The sequence below is a fragment of the Oreochromis aureus genome, linkage group 7 (genome assembly GCF_013358895.1).
Source record: "Oreochromis aureus strain Israel breed Guangdong linkage group 7, ZZ_aureus, whole genome shotgun sequence".
Lineage (NCBI taxonomy): Eukaryota > Metazoa > Chordata > Actinopteri > Cichliformes > Cichlidae > Oreochromis > Oreochromis aureus.
Genome location: NC_052948.1, coordinates 14,947,421 through 14,960,674, shown reverse-complemented (window position 1 = coordinate 14,960,674; position 13,254 = coordinate 14,947,421). Strand labels below are relative to the sequence as shown.

The window sequence follows — 13,254 nt, the reverse complement described above, 5'->3', positions numbered from 1 at the left end:
AACTACACCTCACACTGCAACTACAACTACACCTCCTACAACAACTACACCAACACATCCGACTACCACCACTACACTTCCCACTACAACTACAACCACACCTCCTACAACTACAACTACTCCTCCTACAACAACTACAACTACACCTCCGACTACCACAACTACTCCTCCTACTACAACAACTAGGACTACACCTCCGACTACCACAACTACACCTCCTACTACAACAACTATGACTACACCTCCGACTACCACCACTACACCTCCTACTACAACATCTACGACTACACATCCTACAACTACAACTACTCATCCTACAACAACTACAACTACACCTCCGACTACCACAACTACACCTCACACTGCAACTACAACCACACCTCATACTACAACTTCACCAACACCTCCGACTACCACAACTACACCTCCCACTACAACTACACCACCTACAACAACAACTCCTACTACTACAACTACACCTCCTACTACAACAACTACGTCTACACCTCCTACAACTACAACTACTCATCCTACAACAACTACAACTACACCTCCGACTACCACAACTACACCTCACACTGCAACTACAACTACACCTCCTACAACAACTACACCAACACATCCGACTACCACAACTACACCTCCCACTACAACTACACCAACACAAACTACTACCACAACTACACCTCCCACTACAACTACAACTACAACTCCTACTACAACAACCACAACCACACCTCCGACTACCACAACTACACCTCACACTGCAACTACAACTACACCTCCTACAACAACTACACCAACACATCCGACTACCACAACTACACTTCCCACTACAACTACAACCACACCTCCTACAACTACAACTACTCCTCCTACAACAACTACAACTACACCTCCGACTACCACAACTACACTTCCCACTACAACTACAACCACACCTCCTACAACTACAACTACTCCTCCTACAACAACTACAACTACACCTCCGACTACCACAACTACACCTCCCACTACAACTACACCAACACATCCGACTACCACAACTACACTTCCCACTACAACTACAACCACACCTCCTACAACTACAACTACTCCTCCTACAACAACTACAACTACACCTCCGACTACCACAACTACACCTCCTACTACAACAACTAGGACTACACCTCTGACTACCACAACTACACCTCCTACTACAACAACTATGACTACACCTCCGACTACCACCACTACACCTCCTACTACAACATCTACGACTACACATCCTACAACCACAACTACTCATCCTACAACAACTACAACTACACCTCCGACTACCACAACTACACCTCACACTGCAACTACAACTACACCTCATACTACAACTACACCAACACCTCCGACTACCACGACTACACCTCCCACTACAACTACACCACCTACAACAACAACTCCTACTACTACAACTACACCTCCTACTACAACAAGTACGTCTACACCTCCTACAACTACAACTACACCTCCGACTACCACAACTACACCTCACACTGCAACTACAACTACACCTCCTACAACAACTACACCAACACATCTGACTACCACAACTACACCTCCCACTACAACTACACCAACACATCCGACTACCACAACTACACCTCCCACTACAACTACAACTACACCTCCTACTACAACAACCACAACCACACCTCCGACTACCACAACTACAACTCACACTGCAACTACAACTACACCTCCTACAACAACTACACCAACACATCCGACTACCACCACTACACTTCCCACTACAACTACAACCACACCTCCTACAACTACAACTACTCCTCCTACAACAACTACAACTACACCTCCGACTACCACAACTACACCTCCTACTACAACAACTAGGACTACACCTCCGACTACCACAACTACACCTCCTACTACAACAACTATGACTACACCTCCGACTACCACCACTACACCTCCTACTACAACATCTACGACTACACATCCTACAACTACAACTACTCATCCTACAACAACTACAACTACACCTCCGACTACCACAACTACACCTCACACTGCAACTACAACTACACCTCATACTACAACTACACCAACACCTCCGACTACCACAACTACACCTCCCACTACAACTACACCACCTACAACAACAACTCCTACTACTACAACTACACCTCATACTACAACAAGTACGTCTACACCTCCTACAACTACAACTACTCATCCTACAACAACTACAACTACACCTCCGACTACCACAACTACACCTCACACTGCAACTACAACTACACCTCCTACAACAACTACACCAACACATCCTCCTACTACAACTACACCTCCCACTACAACTACACCAACACATCCGACTACCACAACCACACCTCCGACTACCACAACTACACCTCACACTGCAACTACAACTACACCTCCTACTACAACTACACCAACACCTCCGACTACCACAACTACACCTCCCACTACAACTACACCACCTACAACAACAACTCCGACTACCACAACTACACCTCCTACTACAACAAGTACGTCTACACCTCCTACAACTACAACTAGTCCTACTACTAAAACTACACCAACACCTCCGACTACCACAACTACTCCTCCTACTACAACTACAACTACACCTCCTACAACAACTACACCAACACATCCGACTACCACAACTACACCTCCCACTACAACTATGACTACACATCCTACAACTACAACTACTCATCCTACAACAACTACAACCACACCTCCTACAACTACAACTACTCCTCCTACAACAACTACAACTACACCTCCGACTACCACAACTACACCTCCGACTACCACAATTACACCTCACACTGCAATTACAACTACACCTCCTACTACAACTACACCAACACCTCCGACTACCACAACTACACCTCCCACTACAACTACGACTACACATCCTACAACTACAACTACTCATCCTACAACAACTACAACTACACCTCCGACTACCACAACTACACCTCACACTGCAACTACAACTACACCTCATACTACAACTACACCAACACCTCCGACTACCACAACTACACCTCCCACTACAACAACTACAGCCACAGCTCCTTCTACAACTACAACTCCCCCTCCTCCTCCACCAGGCTGCCCTGATTGGGGTGTCTCAGTAAGACCCTTTAAACATAAAAAGTTTTCAATAACTTTGTACTTAATGAGATTTTGACTGTTTTCACTTTTCCAGTAATTAACTTCCTGCATAGGTTTTTGGCACAAAAAAAAATCTTAAAGTACCTTTACTATTTTTGTTTGTGCTATTTTCTTCAAGCAAAATGAGACGTTCTATTTGTGCAACTGCACCATGGCCAGATGCATAGAGAACAACACAATAGAAATTATTCCATATGAATGTCCACCTCTTCAAAACATAACTTGCACCAATGGAAAGAAACCAGTTCTGGTGTATGACGAGTACTACTGCTGTCAATATTATACTTGTGACTGTAAGTTATTTTGTGCGTAAAAAACATTTGTTCCATTCATGTTTTTCCCCCCCATTAAATATTTTTTCTTTCTTTTCAGGTGTATGTGAAGGGTGGGGAGATCCACATTACATCACGTTTGATGGACTTTTCTACAGTTATCAAGGAAACTGCACTTATGTTTTGATGAAAGAGATTTTACCAATACATAACTTGGAGATTTATATTGACAATGTCTTTTGTGATCCAACTGAAGATGTTTCTTGTCCACGATCAATAACAGTGGCATATGTATCACAAGTCATTACACTCATTAATCATAATCTTATTGGAACTGCACAACTGGAGGTGAAGTTGATTATATGATTGCCAATATTTTATTGTATTTTTCTGCAAAATAACCAAGATTGATTATTTTTATAGTATTTTTTGTTTTTTTTACATATAGTGCTTTTATTCTTTTGCAGGCACTGAAAAATGGAAAAAGTTTAAACCTACCTTATTCTCAACAAGGTGTTAAGATTGTGAATTCAGGTCTTAACCTGATTTTAGAGATTCCTCGACTAAAAGTGGTTATTACATTTGGAATAACTGGCTTTAGCGTAACCCTTCCATTCCAGTACTTTGGCAAAAACACACAGGGCCATTGTGGTAAGACTGTTCCCTAAAGTGATCATATTTTTCAACTCTTACTTTGAGGTTGTAGTGCAATATTAATTTTTTTATTACTGCTGTCAGGAACATGCAACAATAACCAAGCTGATGACTGCATGTTACCTGGAGGTAAGCTGGTGGAAAGCTGTGCAGTGATGGCTGACTATTGGCCTGTTGAAGACCCTTACAAACCCAACTGCCCAACACCACCTGCACTACCTACCAGTGCACCTGAACCACCACCTACCTTAGCTCCATGCAAACCAGACTCCATGTGTGACCTGCTTAAAAGCAGGTAAACATTATCTGATCTATCCCAACACTGTATTCCTGTACTGTTAAGAGTTCACAATTTAAAAAAGAATACATTTATTTATTTATTTATTTATTTATTTATTCATTTATTTTTTGTTAAACAGTGTCTTTGCAGAGTGCCATCCGTTTGTCTCTCCAGAAAATTTCTACAGAGGTTGTGTATTTGATAGCTGTCATGTTTCCAACCCAATAGTGGAATGCACAAGTTTACAGACTTATGCTGCAGCCTGTGCTCAGGCTGGAGTTTGCATTTACTGGAGGAACCACACCACACTGTGCAGTAAGAGATAACTCTATTGTCATACCTAGTACAGTAGTACAACGAAATTGGGAAGCAATCCCTCATCATTTTGTAAATGTTTTGGATTGTTTGGAATCACGAGTGACAACTTGTCAGCATGCATATAAAAACCAGACATAAACAAACACACAGCAATGAAGTTCTTTTCTTCATCATCAGCTGGTGAATGCCCATCAGGCAAAGTTTACAAGCCATGTGGTCCTGTAGAACAGCCAACCTGTGAAGACAAGTAAGTTTCTGCAAAACTATGCTAAAGCAGGCAATATAACCATAACAAAATGTGGCAATACATACATGTTTATTGTGGCAATAAGTGAAAGTGACACTGTGTATGACCCTAACTGAATGTAATTTAACTGTTGTTTCACTATAACTTACTTTACAGTCCCAGTGAACCACCTATGAACTACACTACTGAGGGCTGTTTCTGTCCTGATGGAATGAAACTCTTTAACCAGGAGTCTGGAATATGTGTTGAAAAATGTGGTGAGTATTTTTTTTATATTTTTAATTTACTACTACTGACCCCAAAAAGTTGATTCTGTCCATCTGGATGTAACGTTTTTAGTGGGAGAAGCATTTTGTCAGTCATCCAAGTGACTTCTTCAGTCTCAGTTTCCACAACCTTATAAACAGTACACGTGCGCAATGTCTGACCTCACAGCCCACTGAATGAAAAGTGGGCTGTGAGGTCAGTTCCTTGATCATTAATATGCAAATTGACATGACCATTGATCAACAACAACTGATCAAAAACCATTGATCAAAGTGACAAAACGTTTCTCCCACTGAAAATACATCCAGATGAACAGAGTCAACTTTGTGGGATTTCCTTACCTGGATGATTGAGCATTCATCAAGACATACTACTACTGACTTAACTATATGATATAGTTTTGCTGTGTTTTTTATTTTCCAACAGGATGTCTTGATCCTGAGGGCATTCCTCGTGAGGTGAGCAATTTTTTTCATTTTAATTCAACTCAATTTTATTTATACGGCACCAAATCACAACAACAACCACTTCAAGGCGCTTTATATTTGTAAGGTAGACCCTACAATAATACGTACAGAGAAAAACTTCATATGACCCCCTATGAGCAAGCACTGTGGCGACAGTGGGAAGGAAAAACTCCCTTTTAATAGGAAGAAACCTCCAGCAGAACTAAGCTCAGGGAGGGGCAGTCATCTGCTACGACCGGGTGTTGGTGAGAGAAGGAAGACAGGACAAAAGACATGCTGTGGAATGCAGTGGCCAGAATGGCTGGTGCATTTGTGGAAAAAGCAGACAAGGGAGAGACAGAACTGAATTTTTAACAAAAAAGCGAGCCATTTATTTTGGGCTGATGTCAAAAATGGAAGACAAGCCAAAACGTACTGAGACAAAACTAAACTAGAAATTAATCTGGGAGCAGCTAAATTACTATGATAACCAGAACATGAAATATGAAACTGAACAGGTACATGCGAAACATATACATGAAAAAACAAAACACGAGCATGAACATAAACCTGAGCAGTAGAAATAAAACTCTGTGACCAGACATGACTTGACGTGGCGACAACAGACACCCAAAAATGAACAGAGGAAGACAGAGGACTTAAATACACCGAAGGGTAATGAGGGAAGTGGAAACACCTGGGGAAACACAGCTGACACAAATGAACCTGACACCACAGGGGAAGCAAAACTGAACACACTGAACATGGAAACACAAGACTTTCAAAATAAAACAGGAAAACATGGAGAGATGTAGACATGACACCACAAGCACAAGGGAACTTACATAGACAAGAGCTGTGTCCCAATCCAGCGACCGCACGCTTCGTAGTACCCACACTTCGCGGACTACGTGGGGCAGGTACTATGAAGTGCGAGAAGGGCGGAAGGGCGGAAGTGAGAGGCTTGTGAAATGGGACGGTCTGGCCTTCGTCGCGCTGCTCAGGTTGCCTACCAACTATGCAACTAACCGCGAGAAATGCTTCATACAGCATTGTTTGATAGAAATGAAGGAGAAAAAATGTTTTTTTGTTTGTTTAATTTTTTTATGGGATCACTTTGACTTGTTGAGTATCTGAGGCTGAGACCACGGGACTGTAAAAACATGACTGTTGGGCTTCATTTCTGTACTGAACAGTCATTTTAAGATTAGTCAGTAAATAACAATTAGCTTATGTTGTTCATGAGACTAAAGTTATCTCACTTTGGTAATGTAAATATAATATGGCCAATATTATATTTATTATTAGATTATTATGATTTATTACAGCAGGAAACTTGAACTCTGTCAAATACTGAGCTTCAGTAAAGATTCAAGTTGCCTCACCTTAAATCTTCACTCAAAGACAAGTATCTTTTACAGTGTATATATAGATGTATGATATATAAGAGACAAATATTGTTATTTTATTATGTTGGCATTACTAAATTTGGCTTACATGCTTACATATATGTGTAAAAAGAAGATGTACGAGCTGTGATAACTGTTTCTGATAGAATGAAGAGTAGACTGATATATGAAATATTCCTTTATTGGGTGAGAAAATCATACCATGTCATAACTGCTTTAAGTCATACAGAATAGATAGCAGAGCCTTAAACAGGCTGACTTCTACTAAATGGGTCAAACTGGGCAGAAAGTATACAAACACATAACATCCTTATAGAATATCATATAACACTATAGATCAACTTACCTCAGAATATATAAAGCATATAAACAATTACAGCAATATGATGCAACAAACACAGCAGTACTACTAATCCAAAATACTCAAAGCTTCATAGAACTTAAACAAACATTTATTTTTAGCTCCATTCTGCTGCTGATACATACTTTAGGTTTCTGAATATTAAACTTGTTTCGGTCTTTCATTGTGTTTAACTTGAAGTCCCTGAGTTCTTTCTCCCACACTGAAAACACTGGAATGATAAAATTATTTGAACATTACCTAATAAGACTGATTCAGGACAGACAATTAGTTATGTTAAACTTTCCTAGCAGTCCTTCACAAACAGGGAACAGTCTGTCTATTCTCTCCATCTGTCAGCTGCTGCTGGCTCTTCCTCCTGAGTTTGTCCTGGCGGATCATCAGGGGTGCAAAGCCTCACAGATGATGTGCAGCAGTGGGTCCCTGAGTCTGTCCTCACTCTGGACACTTGCATTTGCCACACATGGAAATCAAATGTGTGATAAGCTGCAGGATTCAAACGCAAGTGTAACTTATAAATACATGTTTATACTTTTATTACACAATCAGAGAGAAAGAAAAAGAGAGATAGTGCAAGACAGACAGGCAGGTGACAGTCTCAGGTGTATACACTGCTACAAAACAGCACAAGAGGAGGAGGATTTAGTGTTTGTGTTATTACAGGTGCTAAACAAGAAGAGTTCCCAGATGGTACAGTGGACACATGTGTGACTCCTGTGATTAAAGCATCTTTCTTTCAGCTTAACGAGTGAACCGTCAGCTCGTTCAAACACACGTTAAAGTCCGTTTGGCTCGACACCACCGAACAGAGGCAGCAATATAACATAGCTAACATTAACAGTGCAGTGAATCCTGATTGTGCCGTGATATTCAGGACTGCAAACCGAGCAGCATTCACTGACTTTCAGCTTGTTGTGTTTGTGGATATATGACTGACTTTAATTATCTATAAAATCATCACATTCTCTGTAAGATTAAGGTCGACTATTGAACGGTGTATATTTTAAAGTAAAGGCTTTAAAACCAAGTTGACGCTGAAAGTACAAACATCACTAATGTCGCATAACTTTGCCGACATGTGTCCAACAGTAATGTTTTAATGTTCTTCATTATTAAACATTCGCAAATAAATAAATAACATAATATTCCGTACTTACTTTTGAAAGTTTACTCTTCAGCCTCTCCGCTTCAGCCATCCGCCATTTTTTTCTGAAAAAAAAATCCACTCCCACTACCGCGCTATGAATTGATATGTGGGGCCACGAAGTCTACTCCGGACCCAGCCTTTAAATTTGGGGAAATGAAGGGCGCATTTGTTGACCACATTTGGAGTACACTTTGAATTGGGACACCCTTCGTCGCGTCGCTGGTTTGGGACACAGCTAAGGAGATCACACATGACAAACAGGAAAAGACTCATGAACATGGTGACATTGATGAAACATAAACTAGAATAACACTCAACTAATCCATAACTAAATAATAACACAAGAACTTTGCATTAATCCAATCCAACCTAAGAAAATCGAAAATACCAAAACAAACTCAAAACGCCAGGCCACAGACCTAGCCCCTGACAGTGATCGAGAGCCAGAGATTAATAACTTCAATGCAGAGAGGTCTATAGACACATAGTGAGTGAAAAAGGTGACTAAATAAGAAATACTTAGTGCATCATGGGAATCCCACAGCAGCCTACGCCTATTGCAGCTTAACTAAGGGAGGAATCAGGGTCATCTGATCAAGTGCTAACTATATGCTTTAGCAAAAAGGAAAGTTTTAAACCAAATCTCAAAAATAGAGATAGTGTCTGTTTCCCGAATCCAGCCTGGAAGCTGGTTCCACAGAAGAGGGGCCTGAAAACTGAAGGCTCTGCCTCCCATTCTATTTTTAAATACTCTAGGAACAACAAGTAAGCCTGCAGTGCGACAGCGAAGTGCTCTAATGGGGTGATAAACTTTAAATCTCTATTGTTTACTTATAAGAGACAAATAATTCAATGTTGTGGTTTATTCTTTCAGTTCAATGAAAGATTTGAGTACAAATGCCAGGACTGCATCTGTGAAGAATCCACCAAGACTGTGTCTTGCAAGCCTAAGGTCTGCCCACCACCAGCCACTACAAACTGCTCTGCTCCTGGGTTTGTCCTCGTTAACCAGACCAGTCCGTCAGACCCCTGCTGTTCTACCTATGTTTGCCGTAAGACATGTAGTATCAAAGCACATTTCATTTGTCCAGGTTGTTGTTTGACTGTGGTAGTTTCTCACTGTGCCATAATCTCTGCAGAATGTCAAGCTAACACCTGCCCAGTCACCAATATGAACTGTCCAGCTGGATACAAGCCAGTTGTCAGTGTTCCTGTTGGAAAATGCTGTCCAGAACATACATGTGGTAAGCTTATATATATATATATCTATATATATATATATATATATATGAACATATAAAACACTTTCGTGCAAGTCACCTCGTCTTTGTCTCACTCTTTTCTAGAACCTAAAAGAGTTTGTGTTCACAGAGAAACTGAATACCAGGTAAATAAGAAGCAGATGATTTGTCATTTTCTTACCTTTTTTTTATCTTTAAGGATGCACATATTTATGTATTGCTTTTTGTCTTTATTTGCCAGCCTGGTTCTTCAGTTCCTGTGATTGCATGTCAGGATTGTACCTGTTCCAATGAGATTGACCCAAAATCTGGTCTATTAAAGATAATTTGCGTGTTTCAACAATGTAAAGAAAGCTGTGAACTGGTAAGAGACAATAAAGGAGTCATCTTCACTTACACCATACATCCCAGTTTTTTTTCCTTTGGTGGCTTTAGTGTGTCACTTGCTAGATTGGCCTTCACAAGCTAAACCTCTCTCTCTCTCGGTGTCTCACAGGGATATGAATATGTGGAAAGTGATTCAGATGAATGCTGCGGGAAGTGTGTACAGACACACTGTGTTGTCAACATTAATGGAACCAAACAACTTTTGACTGTAAGATGGTTGTAACTTCATGTGATAATTCACCTAAGCCAAACAACCAATATGTGTTGATGTGTTATGTATTTAAATAAATATTCTTAAGTTTGTGTGGATTTTTGTATACATCTATCTCACTGCCTTCTAGCAAGGAGAAACCTGGTCACCACCGGGGAATAAGTGTGAACATTACACCTGTGTCAAGAATGGTGAGACTTTAACAGCAAGCCATTCACAGACTGTCTGCCCACCCTTCCAAGAGAGCAACTGCCAACCTGTAAGTATGCTTTTAAAAATTAATCTTGATTGATTGACTGTATCTGTCTGAAATGAAATGAAAAGAATTTTGTTAACGTTGTATATTTCCCTTGTTAGGACACAATTCAAACTGCAGCAAACGGCTGTTGCAAAATTTGTGAGTATAACATTTTGATATATAACAATTTAATCAGGGGCAGCATGGTGGTGTGGTGGGTAACATTATTGCCTCACAGCAGGAAGGGACTTCTTTTGAATCCAGCATCCAGCCCGGGTCTTTCTGTGTGGAGTTTGCATGTTCTCCTCATGTCTGCATGGGTTTTCCCTAAATGTCCAAAGACATTTAGTTAGTGGAGTTAGGTTAACTGATGATTCTAAATTCCCCATAGGTGTGAATTTAGGTGTGAGTGGTTGTCTGTCTGTGTTAGCCCTATGACAGAGTGTTGACCTGTCCAGGATGTACCTGCCTTTCAGCCTACGACATCTGGATAAGCGGAACAGAATGGATAAATGAATTTACATTAAATAGAAATAAAAGAAACTAACTCAACATCTTTTTTGTAAAAGGCGTGGAGAAGGAGAAGGGATGCAAGTTAATGTCCATGAAAACCCATATTACAGTCAACGGTTGTCAGTCTGCCCAGGAGGTAGATATGCCATATTGTGAAGGATCCTGCAACACTTACACCATGTAAGGATACCTTTACTATTATCTCATATTTCCCTGGAAAGTTACAAAAGGGTTACTTTACACTTTGAGTATATTAATAAACCTGCCCCCTGCTTTCTTTAGGTACTCTGAAGCAGCAGCAGCTATGGAGCATTCCTGCTCATGCTGTAAGGAGATAAACTTCAGCAATCGCACTGCTGACTTGGTCTGCTTGAATGGAGACACGGTCCCCTACACATACATGTATGTGGAGCAGTGTGGTTGTACCAGTACAGACTGCATCAGAGCTGCTCGACATTATGTTCGCAGGAAGAGAAGCTTCACACTGCTGTGATGAAACAGTCCATCTCTTTACAGATGTGACATACAATTGTTTCTTCCCATATTGTCTTAAAAATCATTAAATATCTTACAAAGTAATTGCTCTTGTGGCTTGAGTATTTATCTACTGATAAAAATAAAAAAATTGCAACTCAGTTAATGTCTCATTTCTTCCATTTTTTTTCTGTTAAAACAAAATCTAAACATTTAATTAGTTTTTACATCACACAAAACCTAAATAAACTTTCACAATGACATTAAAGTAAAAGCATTTTTTTTTCTTTGTTTGTTTGTTTTAAAGTATACAATAAAGTTGGCATGTCACGGTGCGGGGAAAGTAGAACCCAAAAGCAGGACTCTTAGAATGAAGACAGTGCCTTTATTTACAGTGAAATGACAACATTATGCAGGTTAATTTCCGGTGCGTGCTCCAGGTGAGCCAAACCAAACCAGCAAATATACTCAAGTCCATAAACACTCATGAAGCCTTGGTTCCCAGACCCAGGCCCATGACATGGCAAGGTGAAATTTAGAAATAAAAAGACCAGGAGAATCTGCATCTTGTTCTTGGTGAAGCAGTAGTAATAAGTAAAAATTGGAAAGGAGTGGAGATGTGCTTCTGGACTGTAGATATTGCATAAATAGATACATTATATGTATTTTCTTAAAATCACTAAAAACATGGAGTATTTGTGTCATGTTTCATTGTGTGGCTGGCAGGAAATAGAACCCAAACGCAGAACTCAAACGCGGGGAGGGATGAACTCAAAACAGCAGCTTTATTGCTGGAAAAACACATAGGTACTAAACTAAACACAAGGAACCATAAACAAGAAACTCAAATCAAAAACCAGAGACACAAGGGAGCTACACTGGGAACACAGGGACCTAAGAGCACGGGGGAAAAACACAGTGTGAGGGGACAACGCAACAACGAACGGAGGTGAGCACAGACAATAAATACACAAGGCGAACAGGGAACAGCTGGGAGATACAGCTGAGGGCAATTGCACACATGACAAAACGGGGAGGACACAGAGACAGACTGGAGGGTGAGAGAGAGAGGGTGAGTGAGAGAGCGGGAGAGAGAGAGCACAGAGGGGCACGAGAGGAAGCACAGACATGACGGGATGAGGGAAACACGGAACGTAAGGAGTGGACACAAGGCACAAGAACTCACATAACTGTATAAACTTAAATACACAGAGGAAGACACAGGGGTCAGCTATACAGAGGGAAATTATTAAACCATCAGGGAATTAAACTGGGACCACAAGAAACCCCGTAGAAATAAACTATAGACTAACAAAGAGAACTTAATACAAAATTCACAACACAAAATGACAAAAATCACAGAAACTTAAAACACTAGGTCAGAAAACCCAGAACCCTGACAATGTGCCTATTTGCTGTTACGGTTTTAGTAAGTATAAGAATGAAACATAAAATAATTCAGTAATAATGCTTCTCATCTGCTTTGATGTGAGTGAAGATTGTTGGCCACATTTTCGACCCATCATTAATCTGGGAAAACACATTTGGGGCCATCATGGAAACTGAGGACAAAATTAGCTGG

The 13,254-nt window shown here is 40.5% G+C and overlaps 1 protein-coding gene across 1 annotated transcript in view; it reads left to right on the top strand.

Moving 5' to 3' along the window:
* Nucleotides 1–11,779, top strand: part of LOC116335887 (mucin-2-like) — a 33,764-nt gene extending 21,985 nt beyond the window's left edge. Inside the window, exons 34-51 of the mRNA XM_039614184.1 lie at nt 3,092–3,166; nt 3,326–3,500; nt 3,580–3,827; nt 3,947–4,130; nt 4,218–4,428; nt 4,553–4,728; nt 4,909–4,978; nt 5,135–5,235; nt 5,672–5,703; nt 9,483–9,660; nt 9,748–9,852; nt 9,955–9,995; nt 10,091–10,213; nt 10,346–10,444; nt 10,578–10,706; nt 10,805–10,844; nt 11,255–11,378; nt 11,481–11,779. Coding sequence (XP_039470118.1) covers nt 3,092–3,166; nt 3,326–3,500; nt 3,580–3,827; nt 3,947–4,130; nt 4,218–4,428; nt 4,553–4,728; nt 4,909–4,978; nt 5,135–5,235; nt 5,672–5,703; nt 9,483–9,660; nt 9,748–9,852; nt 9,955–9,995; nt 10,091–10,213; nt 10,346–10,444; nt 10,578–10,706; nt 10,805–10,844; nt 11,255–11,378; nt 11,481–11,691 — 2,322 coding nt within the window. The 3' untranslated portion in view covers nt 11,692–11,779. The remainder of the gene's footprint in view (nt 1–3,091; nt 3,167–3,325; nt 3,501–3,579; nt 3,828–3,946; nt 4,131–4,217; nt 4,429–4,552; nt 4,729–4,908; nt 4,979–5,134; nt 5,236–5,671; nt 5,704–9,482; nt 9,661–9,747; nt 9,853–9,954; nt 9,996–10,090; nt 10,214–10,345; nt 10,445–10,577; nt 10,707–10,804; nt 10,845–11,254; nt 11,379–11,480) is intronic.
* The last annotated feature ends 1,475 nt before the right edge of the window (nt 11,780–13,254 follow it).